The following is a 23,557-nucleotide window of genomic DNA, read 5'->3' on the forward strand; positions in this document are numbered from 1 at the left end:
GGATGAAAATAAGAACCATTCAGTGTGATGTGTGTGTGAACACGGCTGCATGCCTTGCATGACTCCTCTACAGCAGGATGAAACTAAGTACCCTTCCGTGTGATGTGAGTGTGCACAGAGTTGCATGCCATGTGATGTGAGTGAGCACACGGCCGCATGCTATGCATGACTCCTCTACAGCAGTATGAAACCAAGAACCCTTCAGTGTGATGTGCCTGAGCACTCAGCTGCATGCCTTGAATGACTCCTCTACAGCAGGATGAAACTAAGAACCATTCAGTGTGATGAGTGAGCACACGGCTGCATGCCACAAATGACTCTTCTACAGCAGGATGAAACTAAGAACCCTTCAGTGCGATGTGAGTGAGCACATGGCTGCATGCCAATGCATGAACCTTCTACAGCAGGATGAAACTAGGAATCATTCAGTGTGATATGAGTGAGCACATGGCTGCATGCCATGTGACGTGAGTGAGCACACGGCTGCATGCCATGCATGACTTCTCTACAGCAGGCTGAAACTAAGAACCCTTCAGTGTGATGTGCATGAGCAAACGGCCACATGCCATGCATGACTCCCCTACAGCAGGCTGAAACTCGATCATTCAGTGTGATGTGCGTGAGCACTTGGCCACATTCCTTGTGATGTGAGTGAGCACTCAGCCGCATGCCATGCATGACTCTTATACAGCAGGATGAAACTAAGAACCCTTTAGTGTGATGTGCGTGAGCACATGACTGCATGCCACGCATGAATCCTCTACAGCCAGATAAAACTAAGAACCATTCAGTGTGATGTGAGTGAACACGCAGCCAAATGCCATGTGATGTGAGTGAGCACACATCTGCATACCATGCATGACTCCTCTACAGCAGGATGAATCTAAGAACTCTTTAGTGTGATTTGAGTGAGCACACGGCCGCATGCCATGCATGCCTCCTCTACAACAGGATGAAACTAAGAATTATTCAGTGTGATGTGAGTGAGCACATGGCTGCATGCCACGCATGACTCTTATACAGCAGGATGAAACTGAGAATCATTCAGTGTGATGTGAGTGAGTACATGGCCGCATGCCATGCATGACTCCTCTACAGCAGGATGAAACTGAGAATCATTCAGTGTGATGTTAGTGAGCACACAGCTGCAGGCCATGTGATGTGAGTGAGCACACGGCAGCATGCCATGCATGACTGCTCTACAGCAGGATGAAACTAAGAACCATTCAGTGTAATGTGAGTGAGCACACGGCCGCATGCCATGCATGACTCCTCTACAGCAGGATGAAACTGAGAATCATTCAGTGTGATGTTAGTGAGCCCACGGCCGCATGCCATGCATGACTCTTACACAGCAGGATGAAACTAAGAATCATTCAGTGTAAGGTGAGTGAGCACACACCCCCATGCCACGCATGACTCTTACACAGCAGGATGAAACTAAGAACCATTCAGTGAATGTGAGTGAGCCCACGGCCGCATGCCATGCATGACTCCTCTACAGCAGGATGAAACTAAGAATCATTCAGTGTAATGTGAGTGAGCACACACCCCCATGCCACGCATGACTCTTACACAGCAGGATGAAACTAAGAACCATTCAGTGAATGTGAGTGAGCCCACGGCCGCATGCCATGCATGACTCCTCTACAGCAGGATGAAACTAAGAATCATTTGGTGTAATGTGAGTGAGCACACACCCCATGCCACGCATGACTCTTATACAGCAGGATGAAACTAAGAGCCATTCAGTGTGATGTGCGTAATCACACGGCCACAGGGCACAGATGACTCCTCTACTGCAGGATGAAACTAAGAACCAATTCAGTGTGATGTGAGTGAGCAGACTTCATTTTGATCAGAGTGAGCATGCAGCTGCAATCTGTGTGTAAGCACAATGCAGTATCTAGTGTGTGGGTACATTTGGGGCCCGATGTAGGTGGCCATTACCGGTCGGTAACGGCCGAATTCGGCCGTTACCGACCGGTAAATGGGTCATTGAGATGTAGGGGGCTATATTTTACAGAATCGGTAAATTTACCGAATCGGTAAATTTACCGATTCTGTAAAATACCGAATCGGTAAATTTTCCGATTCGGAAAATTCCTGATGTAGGTAGCACTGTTTCCAGTGCTACAGGCCTTTTAGATTCGGTATTTTACCACCCAATCCAATTGGGTGGTGAAATACCGAATCCAGGTGTGCATGCACATCTGTGCATGCACACCTGTGCCATGTGACAGACAGACATGCCCTTAGGGCATGTCTGTGTGCCACATGGCACACATGCCTGTATTTGGGGTGCTAGAGGGTGTCAAAGTGACACCCCCCGCACCCTTGCTAAAATCGGTATTTACCGAATCGGTAAATACCGATTCGGTAATGCCCATTGATTCCTATGGGCTTTAATGCCCATAGGAATCAATGGGCATTACCAATTCGGTATTTACAGAATCGGTAAATACCGAATCTTAACGATTCGGTATTTACCGAATCAGAAATACCTACATCTCCCCTCCTCTTTTTTACCACTTCTAAAATACCGATTCGGTATGAATCGGTATTTAAGAAGTGGTAAAAAAGATTTACCTACATCGGGCCCTTAGAATGATAGCACTGTCGCAGGCTCTAAACACATGGCAGTACTTTGCATAAGTCAATATGATGTATTAGGCCATACTTGTGCGTGCTATGCATAAGCACACCTCAATGTGTTGTGCATGAGCCTGATACCACATTCTGTGCATGGACAATATGCTGATACCACATTCTGTGCATGGACAATATGCTGATACCACATTCTGTGCATGGACAATATGCAGAATGTTGTACGTGAGTATATTGCATTTTGAAGTGTGTGAGTACACTCCAGCATGCTACGCGTGTGCCCACTGGAATGCCAGGCTTGTGCGCACACTGCAGCATATTATGCGTTTGCACACTTCAATGTCATGCTTGTGCATACACTGCAGCATGGATTTAATAATATGAATTGTTTCGTTTTTCGCTAAATCTAAAATTTAATCAATACCATATGATGTCTGAATTTCAGGAGAATGAAAGACAATCCAAAAGCTACAGTAAACAAACTGAGATGCAACAAAGGAAAGAAGAAAAATATATCCCTCCATTACAGGAAAAAACAACAGTGGCAACAATATAAATAATAAGAACTAAAAATATATGGCAAGAATAACTCCCACTATGTTTGTACACATTTAATAGTTAGCAGATCAGGGTTTTGGTGCATTGGCCTGTTCAAGTGTCATTCACATTTTGCTTGAACCCACTACATCACACAGCAAGTGGCAATGGGCGAGCCCACATAAGCCATGCCATTTCTTGCGCTGTGAATGAAGGCACTTTACCTCATCACATGCCTGCATCTGCCTAAAACAAGTGCCTTTGGGTGCTGAAGCTGGAGGGTTGATGCTTTACTTTGCTAATTTTGTTTTTTAGTCAACACAGTTCAAAGCCATAGATACCCTTTTCTTTCTGTCAGGAATCTTGATTTCCTGCGGTGTTTATTAAAACTAAAAAGTGGTTCTATATCCTTTTTAAGTACACATGCTTGGAAAAATCCATACTGTTTAATAAAAATTATGCTTAATGGTAATTTAATATTAGATTTAAAATCTGAATTGCACGCATATAGAAACTATATTTAGCCAGAGCATCTTTTATCTTCTTTTTATTTTTGCACCACATGCTTGGAATAAATATATATTTTTTAATGTAAACATCACACTAGATTTTAAAGACCAGTCCAATTGGATTTGCGAATGGTTGTTGTTTTTGATGCATAGGTGACAATCTCCAAGCAGGCCATAAGAATGACTTCCATCACTGAGAGGTATTAGAGGTCAGTTTCAGGTGCTGTTGTTGGAGTACAACCAAAACACAAGACGATATTTCAAGCACCAAAATGGTCTAACAAAAATGGTGTCAGTTACAGGAAACTGAAATTAATTTTTGTGTTAGACTAATGACATGCAATCAAAGTAACCATCATCGGATGGGTCAAAGGTTGGCGGAAATCCCAGGGGAGTAACTAGCTATCTTTAGGGACAACGTAGTCGGCCCCATGGGCGTAGTTCGCGGACTTTTGCTACATGGAACTCCTCGAAGTTATAAAAAACTTCTGCGAAGTTCCGCGAGTGGCAGAGTGCAGTGCGAACTGCAGTTTGTCCTGGTATTTCTGCCGCTCGGGTAGAAATTGTACCCGAGTGGCAGCTCGCACGCGATCGCGATCATCGCGGGCTTACGTTCGCGATCGTGGAAAAAACTCCGCTGCACATCACGAAGCGGAGTTTTCTGCACTCCGCGAGCTCTGCGGAGTGCAGAACACTCTGCAAATGTAGCCAAGTTCACCGCCCAGGCCTGAATCTACATCTGAGGCAGACTGAGAAACTGCCATTTTTCAGGAGCCCTTCACTAAATTGTGCAGGGTCTGCCTTTGACCGCATGTCTTTGTGCTATGCACCACTGGCCATGCAGGTGTGTCTAGTGGTGAAAAGGGAAACTATTTGGAGTAAAAGATAAACAAAACTCACCTATCTACCTACACGGGCATACGATCACTGCATGCTTTTATGAGCAGGCATGTCAAACAGTTTTGTAGGGCCATGAGAATTTCTTTGGCGGGTACCTATCAATATCCGATCTATGAAGCATGTTCAAACACGTACACTGTAGGAACCGAAAATATAGTATTTGGCGCCACCTACTGGTCTTGCTGAGGTAGCAGCAACACAGAGGAACAGGTCAGGATTTATTTTTATTTTTATATATAAACATATTATATAACCACAGTGCGCGGCCTCCAAAGAGCTCGGGGCCCCCGTTTATGAGTCAGAATTGCGACCCCATAAAAGCTGGTCAGGAAACATTAAATTCCCACGATCAGACCCGCACCTGCACCAGAAAGCCTCAGCGTGTACTGAAAAGGCTCTTTAAAAAAAATCAAATAACCGTAAAAATGACAAGTGTAAGACCTCCATGTTTTTATCATCATCTCTCAGAAGCTCTGTCTCCCAGGGCCCAGTTTCGACGAGCTATCAAGCAGGCTTCTGAGCCCAAACCCTGACAGCGGCTGTAACTCTGACAAGCCAGAATAAAGAACTGCTGTTGCTTTTAATTATACGAGGTGCCTGAGAAGCTACCCTTCGCCGCGCGCCGTCGCCTGCACGGGGCGTCAATAATTTAGAAGAAAGCACAATGGTGGCGCATGACAGATACTCAGGTTTATACCTGGTCGACAGGAAGCGGGATTTAGTGCGTAGGGCGGTTATATTAGTCCCACTGCGCACAGAGCAGCCGCGCGGCAGGCTTTCCCTTCCAAGCCCTGTCCTTGGATGTGTCTCGCAGCGGTGCTGGGAATCCATTGGAGATTCCGCCATTAATGAGCCGCTGCTCTTCCGAGTAGAGATACCAGCCTTCTGGCCCTAAAAGTCCAAATATATGTCACCCTTTTAGTGTAATCCTGGTTCTAGAAACATCCAAGTAAACTGGTACAGTGTAGCCAAGCAGCAACATCATGTTATGTATGTACTTATATTTAGCCACTTATATAATACACAAGGCACAAGTCCTAAAAAAAGAAGTGGGAGGGGACACTGTCACCGGAAGTGACGTCACGACAGGAAGTAACGCCAAGAACGTGTCGAGCTCCTCGTCCCAGTGAGGCCAAAGAGTGAAGTCGAGCTGTTTGGCAGGGGGGATGGCGTACCAGACTCGAGCCCTGAATACCTAACTAGAGCACAACCGAATTCTGGACTTAATGGGGCTGTTGTGAGACAATACAAGATCATGTAGAGGAAGTGGGGATGTACATCTTTGAAGTACACAATTCTATTGTATTTCACATATTTACAATTGCATTTCACGGACTTATATTTCTAAGTACAGGGCGAGCAAGTGACATGCCCAGAACCACACTATTTACAGTCAAATGCAGAGGCCAGGATTCAATCCAAGAACCCAAGGTTCTGAAGGTGCAGCTTAGCCGCTGGGTAACATAATATTACAAGGGCTTCCTTTACTACTAAGGAAAGTAAAGGCACAAAGTAGTATCTGTTTTAAATTTGGACCTTGTTGGTCCATAGCAGTGTTCAATCTCTCTGTATGGGATGGCGAACAAACTGTTTACGTAGAATACTTCCCCCCCTACAGGCACACACCAGCGAGCTCTAGCCAGTGGCTTCTAGAATTGTCTCATCTCTCTCCCCACCCCCCACATATGTTTAATATTTATTATGCATATTTGTGTCGAGAGTTTACCCGGCAAGTTTATGTACTCTGGTTGTACACTCTTCTCGTATGGGATTAAAGACTTCTATTTGGTTTATGAGTCACAGACGTTGCTTGGAAAATGTCACAAATTGACACTGAAGCCTTATGCACACTTTTAGAATACATTTCCAGCTTTTTGGAACTCCTTACAAGTTATTATGTGTCTGTTTTAGATCCTAGCAGTATTCACACACACATTACCATTCAAAGCACAAGAGAATGAAACAGGTGCACATGCATATATCCAGAAATGAAATGCAAGTATGCATGAAAACTTGAAGGTTTTATTTATTTTTGCCTGTATAAAAACTCCATCCCCTCCCCTCTATAACTTGTGGCTGTGTTTCCTCCTGGTTCTTATCACAAATACACGTTTACTATGGCCCCTGCCAGGGGTACTTTAAGTATTTATTAAGGAAGGGAATCTACTTCCAAACGTTTATTGAATATCCAAAAATACGTTCACTATTTTTTTTACAGGTGGATTTATCCTGTAATGCCAACAAACCCGACACATAGAACAGATTAGCTCATATTAAAATTCCAAAGTACTTACTGTATTTCCTTGTGTGCAAACCTTCATTTAATATTTTTGGGAATTTCAAGAGAAAAATATGCAACATGTTTGCAGCATTAAATAGTTTAATGTATTATATTTTCTGCATTTATTTTTAGGTGTTTTTGTTTTATTTACTGTGACTTGATACCAAGATGTAAGTCCAGCATACCTGGTCAATTGTCTGAAATTAGACACTAAACAATGTTCCCTTTACATATAGGGTGTTCTACAGAAACCTGGCTGAAGAAAGGAACAGTCTGGGCACACACTCCCATGCCCTTCTGTCATCAGCAAGCCATCCGGGCAGAATCCACAGAGTACCATTCAGGTTAGGCGCACCTGAACATGGGTGTTGCCTACGCTCTTGGCCCTTTTACAAGGGACAATGCAAAGTTATATTGTCAATGCAAAGAGAAAGGGCAATAATTTAGCGCCAATTCCGTAGTTAGTGAAACTGTCATTTATGAAACATGGAGTACTTTATTTTCCTGGTTGTACGCTAGTTAGTTCGGTAATGAGGTGTACACACACACACAAAGGGGAAGGCACACTCTGCTCTCACTAAATAAAATCTATCCACAAGATAGTCTGAAGGAAAAGGGTTATCCTATCCATGGCTGGCTTCAGGGCGGTGCGACCGGTGCAGCCACACCTGGTATGGGTTTAAAAGCACCTGCTGCAGAGTTTCCTGTGTGCCCAGAAGATTTCAGACAACAATAAAAATGTCAAGATAACTTGGTGATTAATGTTCCTTCTGGAGAGAGATTGAATTTCTGTCTAGTAGCGGAGAAAGAACATATGCTTACTTTGCAGATCACAGAACTGTATTTTATGTCAATAACTCGGTGGGTTACTGCTTTTTTCACAAAGATCCTCATTTGTTACTCTCAGGTCATAAGTTTCAGTCTTAATATAGCACAGTGACCTATGAACTGTCATCAAAGAGCTGTATGCAAACTGCATAGTATAGGGTAGCAGATTATTTATTTTCTTCAGCCTTTCATTATCTATTCCTAATGTTGCTGAAAAAGGTTTGTTTGAGTAAAAAGACATTTTTATTAGTTACACCAACCCTAAACAGCGGTTTAAAACAAGTTAAATGAGAGAAGGGCTATTGAGAGACCAAAGCATTGGTGGAGGGTGGTAGTGAGAGAGTCTGTGAAGAAGGATATTCTGAGGGCGTGGGGGTGGTTGGGAGTACCAAACAAAATTGTCACACTGTGCGCCATTGGCATTAAAGCCGGCCCTTGACCTATCCCTATAAAAGTGGACAGGGTATCATGATTCTGATTCTATCTTAAAAATGGCAAACCTTTCACCAAACTGTTCTCTAGAAGGTGCTATCGGGAACTAGATACAACTGTGCCCCTATGGTCATTCTGGAGGTAAATGCTACTGCCAGGAATATTTAGAGGAAATACGGTATATACCGGTGCCACACCTATGATGTCTACCACAGCATATTTGTGAAAAGAATAGTTTCAGCTGCGCCTGGGCTACACCCACATCCAGGACCCTAGTTTGACAGAAGACTGACTTGTCTGACAGAATGAGACACATCATACATATATGCACCCCCCCTTTTTAGGTCTGACGTTAGCCAATACTTTTGGATTTTACTAATGTGTCATTCGCATTTTTCTTCCGCCCACTAGAGCACACAACATTGGGCAGTGAGTCAGGCCACCTTAGCCGTTGTCTAACTTCACTGTGAGTGATGACATGCTGCCGATTCACAAGGAACACATCCACACACAAAGTAATTCCTTTCAGTGTCAGGGACTCCTATGGCAATGTGTTCTGTTGGGAGTCCACAATTTTTTCCTCGCTTTTAGCGATTACTTTTTTAGTTTGACAAGGACAGTTTCCCCAAAAATAAAGTTAAAAAAGCTTGAGAAAACAAGCATTATAAAAGCCAAATTACTGATAGCCAACACCAGCAGTGGAGGCTGGCCTAGATCAGGGGTGGCGGGGCAGGGGGCGGAGAGGGTAAGGAAAACAAAATGTACCTAATCGCAGTGTCTCTCCTGGCTGGAAGAGGAAGCACCCACGCTCCCCTAAGCCAATCACAACATTGCAAAGCAGCATCATGATTGGTCTGAGCACCATGGTTCTGTGCTCAAACAGGTACTGTGAGCCTGAGCATGTTCTCGACCCATGTTGTAATACAGCCTCGGTGGAGAACATGCAAAGTGTGCATGAATGTTTGGCCGCCCCCAGACGGTCGGTCAAATATTCATGCACACTTACAGAGTGCTCACCACTCCTCCCCCTACTCTGAGAGCAGAGCAGCCCACCTCGCCAACCTGCTGCAGCAGGAAAATATAAAATGATAATAACAACTAGTTATTATCATTTTATTTTTCCTTTATTTACACTGCTGAAAAGCAGTGGGCAACGCTCTTACGCCTTAGCGGAGGAGCCGCTACTAAACGCCAGCCCTATTGGCTTTTGTCAATGCGTGTTTGAAGGAACAGAATGAGTCGTATGTTGTTATTCAGTTGATAACTTGTATCGTATAACCTACAATCTGAGTTTTTTTTATGTGCTTATTCAGAAGAAGAATCTGAGGGCCCAGGGTGAGCAATGTAACCTCTAATTTTTTTTTCTCTGTGTACGGCAGTGTGAGGTCTCTGTGCGCACCAGCCATGGCAATGTGCGCCAATAACTCAGCCACGTGTGTGGGTGCAGCGACAGGGGTTCTGACACTGGAGTTCCTGCTTGATTGTGCAGATAAATGACCTAGGTATTGGAACGGTGGAGGCCAGTTTGATGGGGCAGGCAGGGCTGGACTTGGAATCCAAAGTAGCGCTGGCAATATTGCTGCACTGGCTCCTACCCAACCGAGGTGGGGTGGAGGGGGCCAAGTGTCAAGCACTACTGCTTTAACCCGGTACCCAGAACTAGTACTTTTGTTACTGATGGCCCATATTGCAGCATCACTGCTAAAATGCCCCCAGTAACACAACTGGCCCCCACTGCTCCAAAACTGCCCCCCAGCCTTCCAGGCAAACACCTGATGCCTGCTAAGGCCAGTCCAGCCAGGGGGGTGGCCTTCGTATTGGTGACTGGCGTACAATGGTTGTGTCATGTTTGAAATGAGAAAGTGCAGTGCAGAGCATCCGCAACCATGACAAAGCTACACTAATATATATATTTGGAAAACGGGGCAACCAGCCTCCTTCCACAGTGCCAGTGAACCTCTTCTTTTCTAACTAACTACACAGTGTTAGCTCAGGGACATCTTAAGGACTTTGAGCGTCCTCGGCCAGACGTATTTTGCAGGCCTCTTTGCGGATCAGCTTTGAATTAATGATCCAGTTTCAGCTTTCTCGTGTCCTTTGGGCCAAATCACAAACAGTGCACAGACACACTGGTTCAAATTCCAAATGTGTTTATAGTTAATATTCAGGGATAGTGATGTATTTTCCAATATTGTAACCCAGTACAAGCACACTAATAGTACTGCAAATAATTACTTTGACATCCTCCCATTTCTCATATCCGAGATCCTGTTTGGATCTAAAATAAACATTTTGTATGGATGTTGCATGAAACAAAAACACATTTGTCAGAAAATGTCTACAATACAATCTCACACCTTACCCAGATTAAAAATAAATGAAAGGAGATTGCTATTTACAATAATCTGTTTAAGAATTATTCAAGGTCAGCAGGGCAAGACTCTGCAGAACAGAGCTGGCTCTACCAAGGCGGGGGCTATTCCACTCTTTAAAACTGATAAACATGAGTTCACTTATCCGCTCTGAAGATGGTTTCTTGGATACGCCGGGGGGAGGGGCGGAGTGTACATAGAAGTCCACAGTGTGTGCTTTCAGAGTCACTAATATATGTTAGTGATACTGAAAGCACGCGTGGTGCTTTTAGGCTTGCTCAGGACTTTAAGTGGGATGAAAAAACTGGTGGTCTCTCAAAGGGGCCTGCCTGATGTAATTAAGGGCGTGGCGTAAAAACACGTAAGCTAAAAATCTTTGCTTAGCATAGTGTGCCGCCCAACTGTTATTGTGCTGCCTCTGTCATTGCATCCAGATATATAATACAATAAGTAACATTATACCTACAACAACCCAGGACTATTGACTTTGTCAATGATTGTTAGTTGCATAGGATAAATAAGAAACAGCTACAGCTTCGTTGAATATATTGAAAATTCCTCAGTTCTGAAATGATCAGACTGTGAAAAACTATAGAAAGTACTCTGAAGTTACACCAAAGGCTTTCAACAGTTGAGATTTTTTTTACCCTAAGGGTGAGGGCAAAAATGAAGAGCCTGATTGTGACCTGTCTCAGCACCGGCTTAAAAACTCAGCATCAGCAGGACCCAGACCACTTATCGCCCTGGGCTTTTAATATTAGTGATTGTAAAAGCACATGTTATGTTTTTAGGCTTGCTGCATGCCTTTTGTTAAAAGAGGGCGGCAAATTACATGCCTTTTGGAAAGTTTTCATGTTAATTGCAGAGCCCGACATTCTAATGCACGGGGCTGCATTTAACATGAAAACATTTAAAAAGGAACACGATCTGCCACGCTCTATTAACAAAAGGTGTGCAGCAAGCCTAAAAGCACCATGTGTGCTTTACACGTCAATCTTTTGTGCTGGTTGCATGTCTTCTCTTAATGGAGCAGGGCTGAGAGCTGATTGAGGACCATTGTGAAAATATTCCTGTTAATTGTAGCACCGTCGTGCACTGCAATTAAATACATGCAACCAGCCCAAAAGAACGACGTGCAAAGCACACATTGTGCTTTTGGGCTTGCTGCATTTCTTCTCTTAAAGGAGCACGGCTGAGAGCTGAATGAGGGCCATTGTGAAAATATTTACGTTAATTGCAGCGCATGACGGTGCTACAATTAACAGGAATATTTTCACAATGGTCCACAAACAGACCTAGCTGCGCTCCTTTAAGAAGGAAAAACAGCAGCAAGTGCAGGAGCCACTGCAAGCCGGAAATTAACATTTTTCGCGCCGCTGCTGCTCTAATAGCGGTGGCGCGAATGCTCTTCTGAGATGTGCTGTGGATGCGAGCTCCACACGCAGCCCTATGCGCTCGGGGGATCAGACGTGCGCACGCGCGGGCGCGCACATTCCTGGGAACACTGAGGGTGAGTATGGAAGATACACTCTGGAGGGACAGCAAGAACCAGTGAAATGACCACTTCAAATTTTGATTCTATTTGTGTGTAGTTAAGCTGCGTCGAGGAGTTGTCCTGTTGTGGAAGTTCTAAGGATCTCTGACTGCAGAACCACTTCTTGTAACTCATGGTCGCGAATGAATATACAAACATTGTACTTACTGGAAACAATCTCTCTGTCCCGCAGCATTCTTCAAATACTGTTTCAGGGAGCTGCAAAATTCCCCCACATGTTTTGGAGCTACATTCATCTCATGTCGCACCAAAAGGAGATACTGCAACAAAAATCAAAAGAAATTAGGTTAAACACGAACAATATTAAAGACTATGCTTCAGATCAAACTTTTTCATTCTTTCTCATTTTTTAATGGTTAGTTACTTTTTAATACGCTATACCATAATGCACTGTTTTTAGCATTTAAAAGAAATGTTCCAAATAACTGTATTGCGTTACAAATTGCCGTTTGTATAGTGCCTACTCCTCACAACGAGGTGTTAAAGCGCTTTTCAAGTGGACAATTTACATGGGAATTTGTAGCAGACTCGCGCCACATATCTTGGTATGCTGCACCCAACCGGGGTGTGGACTCCCAGTAAACGTCTGGTGGGTTGGCTTTGCTCCTAATCATTTACAATCATGGCCTTTCAGATTCTTTTATTTTTCAAAACAAGCTGTCATATCCCAAGTCTTTTTTCCTTTAAAAACACTCTTTGTGCCCTTTGCTATTGTCTGTGGTGCAAGGGATTACAGAAGCCATGCAGCAAAGCCACACTTGCACTTGCACTACAGCAGTGCTTAATTTGAGCCAGTGGTTTCCGGTGCTTGGCACTGGCACTTAATTGTCGAAACCGGCACTCATTACAGCTACCACCTGGTGGCGCTGTTTGTATAATGTATAGATTAACAATACAGAAATTGTTTATTAATTCAGTATGCGTTAAAACCAACTAATACCTGCCGCCCAAGCTAGTTTTATAGCTTTAGGGGCCTGGATTACGCTGAATTGTCACACTTGTAGCCGTGTGCTGGTTAGTAGTCGTGTAGGTACTGCAGTTGGCAATGGACGGTGCAAGCTGCAGTGGCCCACCGACTAGAGCCCTGACACTTCTTTTGTTACAAATTAAGCACTGCACTACCAAGAGCTTAGCACACCACGACAGAGTAGTTGCAATTAGTGTTCATGGGGCACCAGGCTCTCTGAGGGGTTCTCAACATGGTCTCATACTGCGGTAATCCTCTTGCCGGCACCCTTGTTCCCCTTCTCAACTGTGGGTGTAGGGTTTCCTTGTGCATGGCCCAGCGGCATGGTTCTTGCCCTGCTGCTTGGCTCTGCATCAGTAAGCCCGAGGGATTTTGAGTTAGTCAAAGGTGGGCCAGAAGGGTTTTGGCCAAAAGTGCATATCAGGATGATCGCCCTTCTTCGCACCCTATGCAAAGTCAACCACTTAGAGGGGGAAGTGCAACATACACAGTACGTTTAGAGTGGAGTACATTTTCACCATCCTCTAGACAACTCGTAGAATGTTCTGTTTTAAGAACATTTTAATATATACACAATCAGTATTACAAAAGGGACCTTGAGGCTCCTGTAACATTAACTGCGAGTGATATATGTATCTTGGCAGCAGTGTATGTAATGGGGTCCCAAGATTCATAATTCTGCATTCCTAACACCATGATTTGGAGTAGAAATGTAATAGAAACCCCCTTGGAAGTGGTAAAGTCAGAGAAGAATCTCCTGGAGGAATTTACTCCACCATGCCGCTGGATTCATGTCCAGATTTAGCACTTCTGCCCAAACTGGTGGATTTGCCTTACCACCCAAATCTATACCTGACTCTCTGTAAATCCGTGATGCATTTACTACCAACTATTTACTGTTAAGTAAAGACATGTACATTGGTGCTTCATAAGGCAGTAAACTATGCATTACCTAGAGCTGCCTGACCAATATGTGAGGTTCAAGGAGTTGACACATTCAAGATGTTACTTACTGTTTTAGTATTTCCGTGTTACTCCTGGATTCAGGGGTACTACAAGAAGAAATTACACCGACTCACAGCAACATATTCAGGAAATTATTAAGAGATTAGAGGACCGTGGACCATCTACACCGAATAGTTTTCAGATGTCCTGTGATATGCAGACTGTATAAACCCACCATGCACTCTAAATAGGGACACTACTTTTTAGTGGATGCCCTTATCTGCCACAGTCTAGGAGTGAGCTAAGTTTCAAACTCCCCCATTGAAAGTGTGTGAAGTTAGCAAATCTCATATCAATCCACCTCACCCATCTTCTGCAGAAAAGGGATAGTGGTACAACACGTTTTTGCAGGAGAATGTTCTCAGAAAAATGTATAGCAAGAAATTCTCCAGCAACAGCATTAATTCTTGGAGCTGTCCTCCTTTAAGCTGTCTTTAAGCTGAAGGTTTTTTTCCTGCTATTTGTTTTTCTAAAACTTTGCGAACTTCATCAAGGCCACAAAGATTTAAAAACAATTTACGACAATGTGGATCACATCTATTTTTTTGCAATATACACACCCCTACCTTTAGCCACTAAAGTAAGTGTACATTCAGACCTCCTCCTGGTATGACAGGTGAAGGCCATACAGCCTGTTTTTGATATAGGACTTCATACTCGTTTCAGCCATTTCTGAGCACTGGACATTTCATGGTGCTATCACCAATTTAATGTTACTCAATTACAGATCTCTAAGGATGGAAGGTGCCTTAGGGTTATAAGTACAAAATATATTTTGGGGGGGTTTAAAGGGAGACAGTTTGCCATTTGCTGTTGTATTTTCTTTTGACAAGACTTTTAGTGATGGTGTCGGTTAAACCAAGGTCAGTAACATATTGGTGATATAGAGAGACTGCAGCCTCTTTTAATATTGAATGTTAAAAAGAGGAGTTTAAGGTAGAGATTAAATAACGACAGTGCCAGTATTGCTTCGGTGGATTGAGGAGATGCTGTGACCAATTGTTTTTACCAAATGGGTATTGACTGGAGAGATGGGAAGTGAACCAATTTAGAAACACATCATTAAAAATCCATCCTACAGTCAAACACCATTAGCAGCTTTTGGTGATCAACAGTATTAAATGCTGCTGAGAGATCCAATGGTACCAGCAGGCAGGGATCTCCATGACCAATAATGCCACAGATCTCATCAAGAGCTTTCAGGGTGGCGGACTTGTTGATAAATCCCATTCTGGATACTGACTGGTAGATCGAAAGGAGTTGGTTGTTACTTCCACATTTGTTTTAGTTGTTTGGAGAAGCAACATCCGATCGCTTAACCTACCCACCAGGCTATTGACGTAATACTAAGTTTGCAAACTTCAGCTATTGTCACGCAGGAGTTTGAAACTTTGCTCCCCCTTACAGAGTACTCATGATATGCCCTCTTACAAAAAAGCATGTTTACTACTACCAACCACAGAGGTATAGTATATTCACTATTATGTACTCAATATTAGCTAATTTTCAATGCCTTGAGAGATGTAAGGAACTCCTTACACCTCACAGAAGTTACAGCTTAGATGATAGTAAATTTAAGCTGTGCTGGGTTTCCACTACATGGGCAACTTGAATGTAGACCCCTGGTAAGTGCTTGGTTCGTACAGCATCGAAAGATTGGATGTTGTCCGTCGGCTAGACTGCCGACTTTGGGGCTGGAAACCAGGTTTGAGCCTCGGGTCTCGTCCTCATCCTGTGATTCTGGGCAAATCACCTAATCTCCCCGTGCCTGAATGTGTAATGTAAATTCAGTACTCATGTAAAGCGCTCCAATACCTTCGGGTCGAGTTCGCACTATATAAATATGCAAAGAAAAATAAAAAAATGATTCCAACCGCGAGACCCCAGCAGTACAATTATGAGAACTTTAAAGATGGAGCACTCAATGAGAGAAGAGAGTCGGAGGATTTAGTAACAAACAATGTCTTTTGAATTCACTTATTTGAATAAGGCATACAAAGGTGAGCTTTTGTAGAGAGTTGTGTGTTCTCTTGGTGCACGCTGTGCTGTGACATACTTCTATCAGGAGGTGTCAGTCCAAGATGCACAGTTTATTAGAAGACCAATTCTAACTGAAGTCAACTGGGCTAGTGATCACGTAAAACCTACATAAGCAGTGTGTATGGTGCTCTGAGTTATGATTGGGTGGCAAGTCTAAGACGAGTTACTGTTGAAGTCCAGAAAGTTAATATTCAGATCATCTGAGCATTTTTTCGTGTGATCACTGAGTGACCAACTGACTTGAATTTTACCACCTCCGAAAGGTCCTTGTGAGGAAAGTGGTTTATTATATGGTGTGGTTGTGTGACTTCACAATGTAATAAAGTCACAATTCTGAAACCGGTCCCACCAGGTTCATTTGTAAAACCATAGCTTAGTTATTGGTAACTATGGCTCAGAGCAGTCAGGCTTTAGCAAAGAAGTGTAAAGCAACAAAAAGTATCAAAACTGTTGAATAAGAAGAACATGTTTATTTTTTATCTTTAAACCGACACCTAAGTGATAAAAATCCTCCAGAGAGTTCCGAAGATATGATTTTTCAAAGAATGCATAAATCAATGCTTTTCACTAATGCAACAAATCTTTGCCATCTATCGTGACTCGCAGTTTAGGGTTAGCCACAACAAGTAACTGGAAAACGACTATAACTGCACTCTTGAGGGGTCCAACTCCAATAGGGAGCCAGTCACAACGTCCAGTCGGGTCTAGTTGAAAAGTTAGATCTTGGTTTAAGCAGTCTCCAGTCCAGTGAACCTCCATAGAAGTCAATGGAGTGGTCCTGAGGCAGGATGCTGAAGATGGTCATGGATGCTGAGCTAGTGTCGGGGACCTTCCTGTTGCTACCCCTTAGTCCATGAGCATAGAGGGGGACTTTGGCCTCATTGGTTGATGTGTCATGAAGTGCAGAACCAGTTGCCATTGGTCTCTGGTTACAGCAAAACAGTGGTTCACTGTTATCTTGCAGTAACGTCCACGCTGGGTGACCAAACTGTAGTCTTGCAACACTTCTGGGTCAAGCAGACTTGGGTGCAACTTTTTATGGTTGTCCAGCTGTGGTCTGGCTCCTTGGCACTGGACACTCAAGGGTGCAGACCTTTCAGCTTTTTAAGGCCCTGTTGATGTAACAGGGAGTCAGCCAACTGACTCTTGGAGCCACCTTGTCTGGTTAGGGCTTGTAGGCAGCTTTTCCATGCGTGGGGCACCATGGCACCGTTCCTTCTTTGCTAGTCCTTGGTGCAGCAGCTGCAGGCCAGTCCTTGGTGCCGCCTCTCTTTGCTGGGTCCATGGAACAGCAAGGCAATCTCTGTTCAGTTCTCTCTCCAGTACAGACATGATCTGAGGTCTGGGGGCTACTTTCATGCCCACTACGAGACTAGGCGATGTGGCGACTGAGTAGCTAATGGGCTACCAGGTCCCCTCCCACCTGATGCCTCTTTGGCATCTAGCTAGCTGAAAATTCACTCTTCTGCCCTCTCCTAACATGGCAGAACCATTCTCCCAGTGTTTGGAGCTCCCTAGCCTAAACCAAAGATGTGGTTACCTGGGGGGCTACACTCCTCTTGAAAAAATGATTTGATAAGATATAGATTCTATTGCGCCTCTCCAACCTATCACTTCCGCTAGATCTCGTCCTTCGGCTCCCTGGTTTTCCTCGATTCTCCGGGAGGAGAAGAGCCGCTGTAAAAAACTTGAACGTCAATGGCGGAAAGACTATGATTCAGAGGCCAAATCTATTTATAAAGTCGCTTTAAGAAAATTTTTGACCTTAAAACGGTCGACAATGAGAGATTTTTTTTCTCATCAAATTGAGAAATCTAAGAATTCTTCCAAATCTCTTTTTAAAATTGTGAAGGACTTTTCGCATCCAGCCGCTTTGTCCCCCCAGATCCCGGCTAGCCAGGCACTATGTAATGGTCTGTCTGACTACTTTCAGGAGAAGATCGTGACCATTAGATCTTCCTTCCCCGTGGAGGGAACTTTACCGACCCCTAGTGAGATAGACGGGGATATTCCCTCCCTCGAGTCCTTTAAAGAGATGACTATTGAGTCGTCTCAGAGATTAATTACCCAATGTAAATCCGGCTCCCCTCTCGACCTTATCCCGGCTAAAATGATGGGAAATTTAGCCCCTATACTGACTGAACCTCTCCTTTCCATTTGGAACTGTTCTCTTGTAAATGTAAATGTAAATGTACAGGAATTTATATAGCGCAAATCACCGAGCGGTTTCTAAGCGCTTGCTTAGGGAACCCGTCCTGGTATTCCCCTGTGAGATAACCCCGGCAGGGTATCCACAAGGTGAAAGCCAGGCATCCCACCGCGAGGGGCCGTTGTGGAGATTAAGCAAGCTATTGCCCAGAGTCGCAGAGTGTGAACCCGTGAATCGACTAGGCACCGGAGCGAGAATTGTCGAGTCCATGGACATTTTAGGACTCAAGACCCCGCCGAGCCGGGAATTGAACCCTGGTCCCGGGCTGACCTCTGCTTCCAGGTCTGCCTCCTCTAACCAGTGAGCCACACTTCTCCACACTTCTTGGCTTAGGCCAGTTCCCCTCTGTCTGGAAGGAGGCTATGCTAGTCCCTATCCTGAAAAAGGCGAATTCAGACCCTGGCCAATTTACTAACTATCGCCCCATTTCCCTTCTCCCTCATTCAGCTAAGATCTTGGAGAAAGCAGTTCAACTGCAATTGGCAGAATTTCTGGAGACTAACATGCTCCTACACGACTCTCAGTCGGGATTTAGAACTGGCTTCAGTACGGAGACGGCTCTTCTGGAGGCCTCCGAGACAATCAGAGAGTGTGTGGATAGGGGCGAGGAGGCTATGTTAGTCCTCCTCGACCTATCCGCCGCATTTGATATGGTTTCCCATGCAATATTATTGGATCGCCTGAGCCAGGTGGGTATAGGAGGTACAGTGTTGACTTGGATAAGCTCTTTTTTGAAAGATCGTTCTCAGAGGGTTTTTCTAAGGCCTTTTAAATCTGCTGGGAAACCCCTTCTCTGTGGTGTCCCCCAGGGCTCGGCCTTGAGCCCTCTGTTATTTAATGTATACCTTGCTCCGCTAGCCAAAGTGGTAGAATCTTGGGGAGTCAGAGTGATCTCCTATGCTGATGATACTCAGCTGGTGTTTTCTTTTAGGGATCACTCTGACACCTCCTTTGCCAACTTCCGCCAGTGTCTGAATAACATATGTAACTGGATGACCACCAACCATCTCAGGCTTAACACTGACAAGACGGAGGTAATGTTTTTTAATCAGAAAACGACTATTCCCTCTAGCCTTTGGTGGCCAACGGTTCTTGACCCCCCCCCCCCCATCCCAGCTCTCACAGTTCGCAATCTGGGTTTCCAGTTTGATAACACCCTCTCCTGCACACCCCACATTAACAAAACAACCTCTGCATGCTTTGCGAAATTGTGTATGATTAAAAAGATTCTTCCATACCTCCCTCTAAATGCTCGTAGAACTGTGGTCCAGGCATTAATCACGTCTCACTTGGACTATGCCAACAGTCTCTACGCTGGTGCTCCTTTGTACCAGATTGAACGTCTGCAGATCGTGCAGAATGCCGCGGCAAGACTGATTGGAAACATTCCATATCGTCAATCTGTAGCATCCTATCGCAAAAAATTACACTGGCTCCCTATCGCACGACGTATCCATTTTAAGATTTTAATACTTGCTTTTCGAGCCTTGAACAACTTCGGCCCAGGCTATTTGAAAAAACGGCTTGTCTTATCACAATCCGTTAGATCCTTACGATCCAATAGTCTACGTCTCCTGGTTGTCCCACGTTTTCGTCTTTCCAGAGTGGGCGGTAGAGCATTTGGAGTATTAGCCGGCAGACTTTGGAACAACCTCCCCTTGGATCTAAGATTTGTCCCCACTGAACCCATCTTTCGCCGCAAACTTAAGACTTGGTTGTTCTCCTCTTAAATTTCTGTTTTCACACTTTCTTTCTTGAGCTCGTTAGTTGTTAGCGCCGGGACACCCCCTCGGGGGTAGCCGTGCGCTCTATAAAACCCAAAAATAATAATAATAATAATAATAATAAATAATAATAATAATGGCTTATTTTTTTCTGCCCAAAATGCCAAACTGTCTGATAAAACAGCCCCTTCCACGTGTGATTACCATACACCCTTCAAATGCAGCTTTCCCTTTGCAGCTCAACTTTTCGGTTCACATCCCTACTGGTCATCCTGCTTGGAACAGTTGGCAGTTCATGTGTTCCTCTTCCTGAGAGTCATTTTCAACTCTTCCCAGGAGGGCAGAAATCTGTCTTGAGGACAGAAACTTGTGTATAACTCTAAGCAGCTACTGGAATCATTAAGCAACAAAGTTGCACTTTTCTAAATTTGCCACTTATGCAAAAGTTACATTAAATTCCTCTTGAGCAGCACGCCAGGTTTAATACAGTGATTCATTTGATACCCTGAAGTACCATACTTAGTAGGCCTATTTGGAAGTTAGCACTGCTGAGTTGTCAGTCTGTAACTCATATTTGCAAATGGGGCTTCTAGCCTTTCAACAGTAATACTGACCATGTGGGCATGCAGAAAGTCTGTCATCAGGGGTGGCTCCTCCATTATGGAGCATTGCCCCACTGCCCAGAGCCAGCAGATGATAAATAAAATGATAACACAATATTATTATAATTTTATGTATCGCTGTCCCAAGCCGTTCAATAAGTAGACATGCACTCTTATGTTTCTCCAACCCAGATGTCTTACATAGCTGGGTTGGAGAAGCACCACAGTCTCCCAGGCACTCTCTGAGCTGCAAACAAGGGCCCTCAGACCAATCATGTGCTTTGAGGCACATCCATTTCCAAGGATTAACGAGGTGGCAGGAGCAGAGCAGTTTTTTAATAATTTTATATTATGAGAATATCAATGACATTGCCGGTTGTCAGATACCGGCGTATCATTTATAATATAAAACAAAACTAACAGTGAAATAGACACTGATGACAGAAAGACTCAATGCCCACCCTACACCCAAATTCTGTTCAGCAGCAAGGCAGACCATGTAAAGTAGGTTCAGGGAGCAAGATGTTTGGGCACAGACCGTGGCTAGCATGATTTTATTTTTGCACTAGGGTTGGGTGCTCTTTATAAGAAGACTGTCACAAATACTATATTGCATGGCAGTGCAGTCAGTGGCCGCCGCCTCTCCTCCGTCTTCTCCGTCCTCTTTCTGGCTTCTGTTGGAATAGGAAGCAGGAAGCACCCAGGCTCCCATAAGCTGCAATACAGCATTGTGATTGATCGGAGCACTGTGGTTCGGCACTTAGATAGGAAATGGGAGCCTGGGCATGTTCTTCACCAAGGATATAATACAGCCTGGGTGGAGAACATGCAAAGTGCTCATGACTCTTTGTCTGGCCCAAGACGGCTGGCCAAACAGTCATGAGCAATTAGAGAGTGCCACAACTGCTCCCCCTTGGGATGCCCAGCCTCACCCCGCCCCGTAAAACTGCCTCAGCATGGAAAAATGAAATGATAATAACCTTGCATTATCATTTTATTTTTCCTTTGTTGCAGTGCTGAAAGGCAGTGGGGCGATTCGCCTCTGCCTTAGCGGAGGAGCCTCCCCTGAGTGCAGTACTTTTATTACCTGGAGTTAGGAGCAAGCACTGTGAGTTTAAGGGTGGGCAAATGGAGGTCAATACAAAAATTCCATATTTGAAGATTTCGTATTTTGCAAATAAAAATGATATGGTTTTCTCCACTCTGTGTTTACGTCATTCTACTGTAGTTTTTTTTAACAACAAAGTTTATTGGTTTTCAAGGTACCATATGGGCAAGCCCATCGAGCATCAAACATGTATGAATACAATGTATATTAGCGAGGCACCATATATTATCCTCAATAAAGTCTGCAAAATGGCAGACCCGAAACCCCCCCTTCCCCAACCACGCACCATACCCCATTAGTACATTACAAAAGTAAGTATGGGTGCAAAGTCCGTTCCGCTCGCGAAATTTGTGAATTTTCGGCAATTTCGCGAATCTCGCGAAATTGCCAAAAAATTCGCAGAATCACGAGCGAGCGGATGGTTTTATTTGGGCCCCAGGAAGCACAGTTAAGGCAGGTGCTCGAGTTGAAGCTAACTTTGTAACCATTTTAGAATGGCGCCGGCAAGCTGCCAGAGTGCTTGCTGGCGCCATTCTAAAATGGTTACAAAGTTAGCTTCAACTCGGGCACCTGCCTTAACTCTGTAAGTGCTTCCTGTGGGCCAAAAATTAAACCTCAACAGGAAGCACTTACAGATATGAATAAAGCAGCTACCCGAGTTGAAGCTCAAATTCAGTAACGTTTTAATCAGCCCAAAACATTAGTGAGCACGGTCGAAGCTGGGCAAGTGTGCTTTAACCCCATATCAGCCGTCGAAAATTAGCTGTAATACCCGAGGGAGGTCTTTGCATCCCTGAGTTTCTCGAGCGCAATCCCCGTTCTTGTGACCAGGAGGCTGCTTTCTCCTCACCTGCTGCCCTGCTCGTTCTCTGACCCTTTATACACGAGGCATGTGAACACGCATAGAAGCCCCGCACCACACACTAGCGGTATCAAACGTCTTCCTGCCCTTTCCCAACTATGATGGACAGCTCACTCAAGGGACCTCGGTGCCTTTTGGCACTGTGGCAAAGTTACAGGCACACATGGTCAGTGGAGACAAATCTTCTGGCCCTACGCAGCTGCAGTGTAGGAAAAAAAAGCACTGTCATTTACCCAACGAGGTAGCACTTACTGGATTAGCCAGTAGTACTCCAGTTGAGTAGAGGTATTGCACAAAACGGTGGCATCTTCGTGGATAACTATGCAGGGCAGGATTCATTCTGGCACGAGGCTCCTGTCACAAAAATTAAACCTCAACAGGAAGCACTTACAGATATAAATAAAGCAGGTGCCCGAGTTGAAGCTCAAATTCAGTAACGTTTTAATCAGACTAAAACATTAGTGAGCACGGTCGAGGCTGGGCAAGTGTGCTTTAACCCCATATCTGCCATCGAAAATTAGCTGTAATACTCAAGGGAGGTCTTTGAATCCATGAGTTTCTCGAGCGCAATCCCCATGTAGTTCCTGTGACCAGGAGGCTGCTTTCTCCTCACCTGCTGCCCTGCTCGCTCTCTGACCCTTTATACACAAGAGGCATGTTGACACACATAGAAGCCCCGCACCACACACTAGCGGTATCAAATGTCTTCCCGCCCTTTCCCAACTATGATGGACAGCTCACTCAAGGGAACTCGGCGCCATTTGGCGCGGTGGCAAAGTTACAGGCACACATGGTCAGTGGAGACAAATCTTCGGGCCCTTTACGCAGCTGCAGTGTAGGAAAAGCACTACACATTTACCCAACGAGGTAGCACGTACTGATTAGCCAGTAGAAAGTACTCCAGTTGAGTAGATGGAAATCGCAAACAAATCCGCGATTTCGCGGGAGAATCCACAAATTCGTGGACTTTTTTGTGATTTAGCGCGAATTTGCGGACCGCAGATTTGCAAAATTCGCCC

General features: G+C 44.5%; 1 protein-coding gene across 1 annotated transcript in view; it reads right to left on the reverse strand.

The window, feature by feature from the left end:
- The window catches only part of NECAB2 (N-terminal EF-hand calcium binding protein 2), a 1,192,488-nt gene that overhangs the window by 78,068 nt on the left and 1,090,863 nt on the right, over window positions 1-23,557 (reverse strand). Inside the window, exon 10 of the mRNA XM_078668986.1 lies at window positions 12,169-12,281. Within this exon, the coding sequence (XP_078525112.1) occupies window positions 12,169-12,281 (113 nt within the window). The remainder of the gene's footprint in view (window positions 1-12,168; window positions 12,282-23,557) is intronic.

The sequence above is a fragment of the Lissotriton helveticus genome, chromosome 12, assembly GCF_964261635.1.
Source record: "Lissotriton helveticus chromosome 12, aLisHel1.1, whole genome shotgun sequence".
NCBI classification, from domain to species: domain Eukaryota; kingdom Metazoa; phylum Chordata; class Amphibia; order Caudata; family Salamandridae; genus Lissotriton; species Lissotriton helveticus.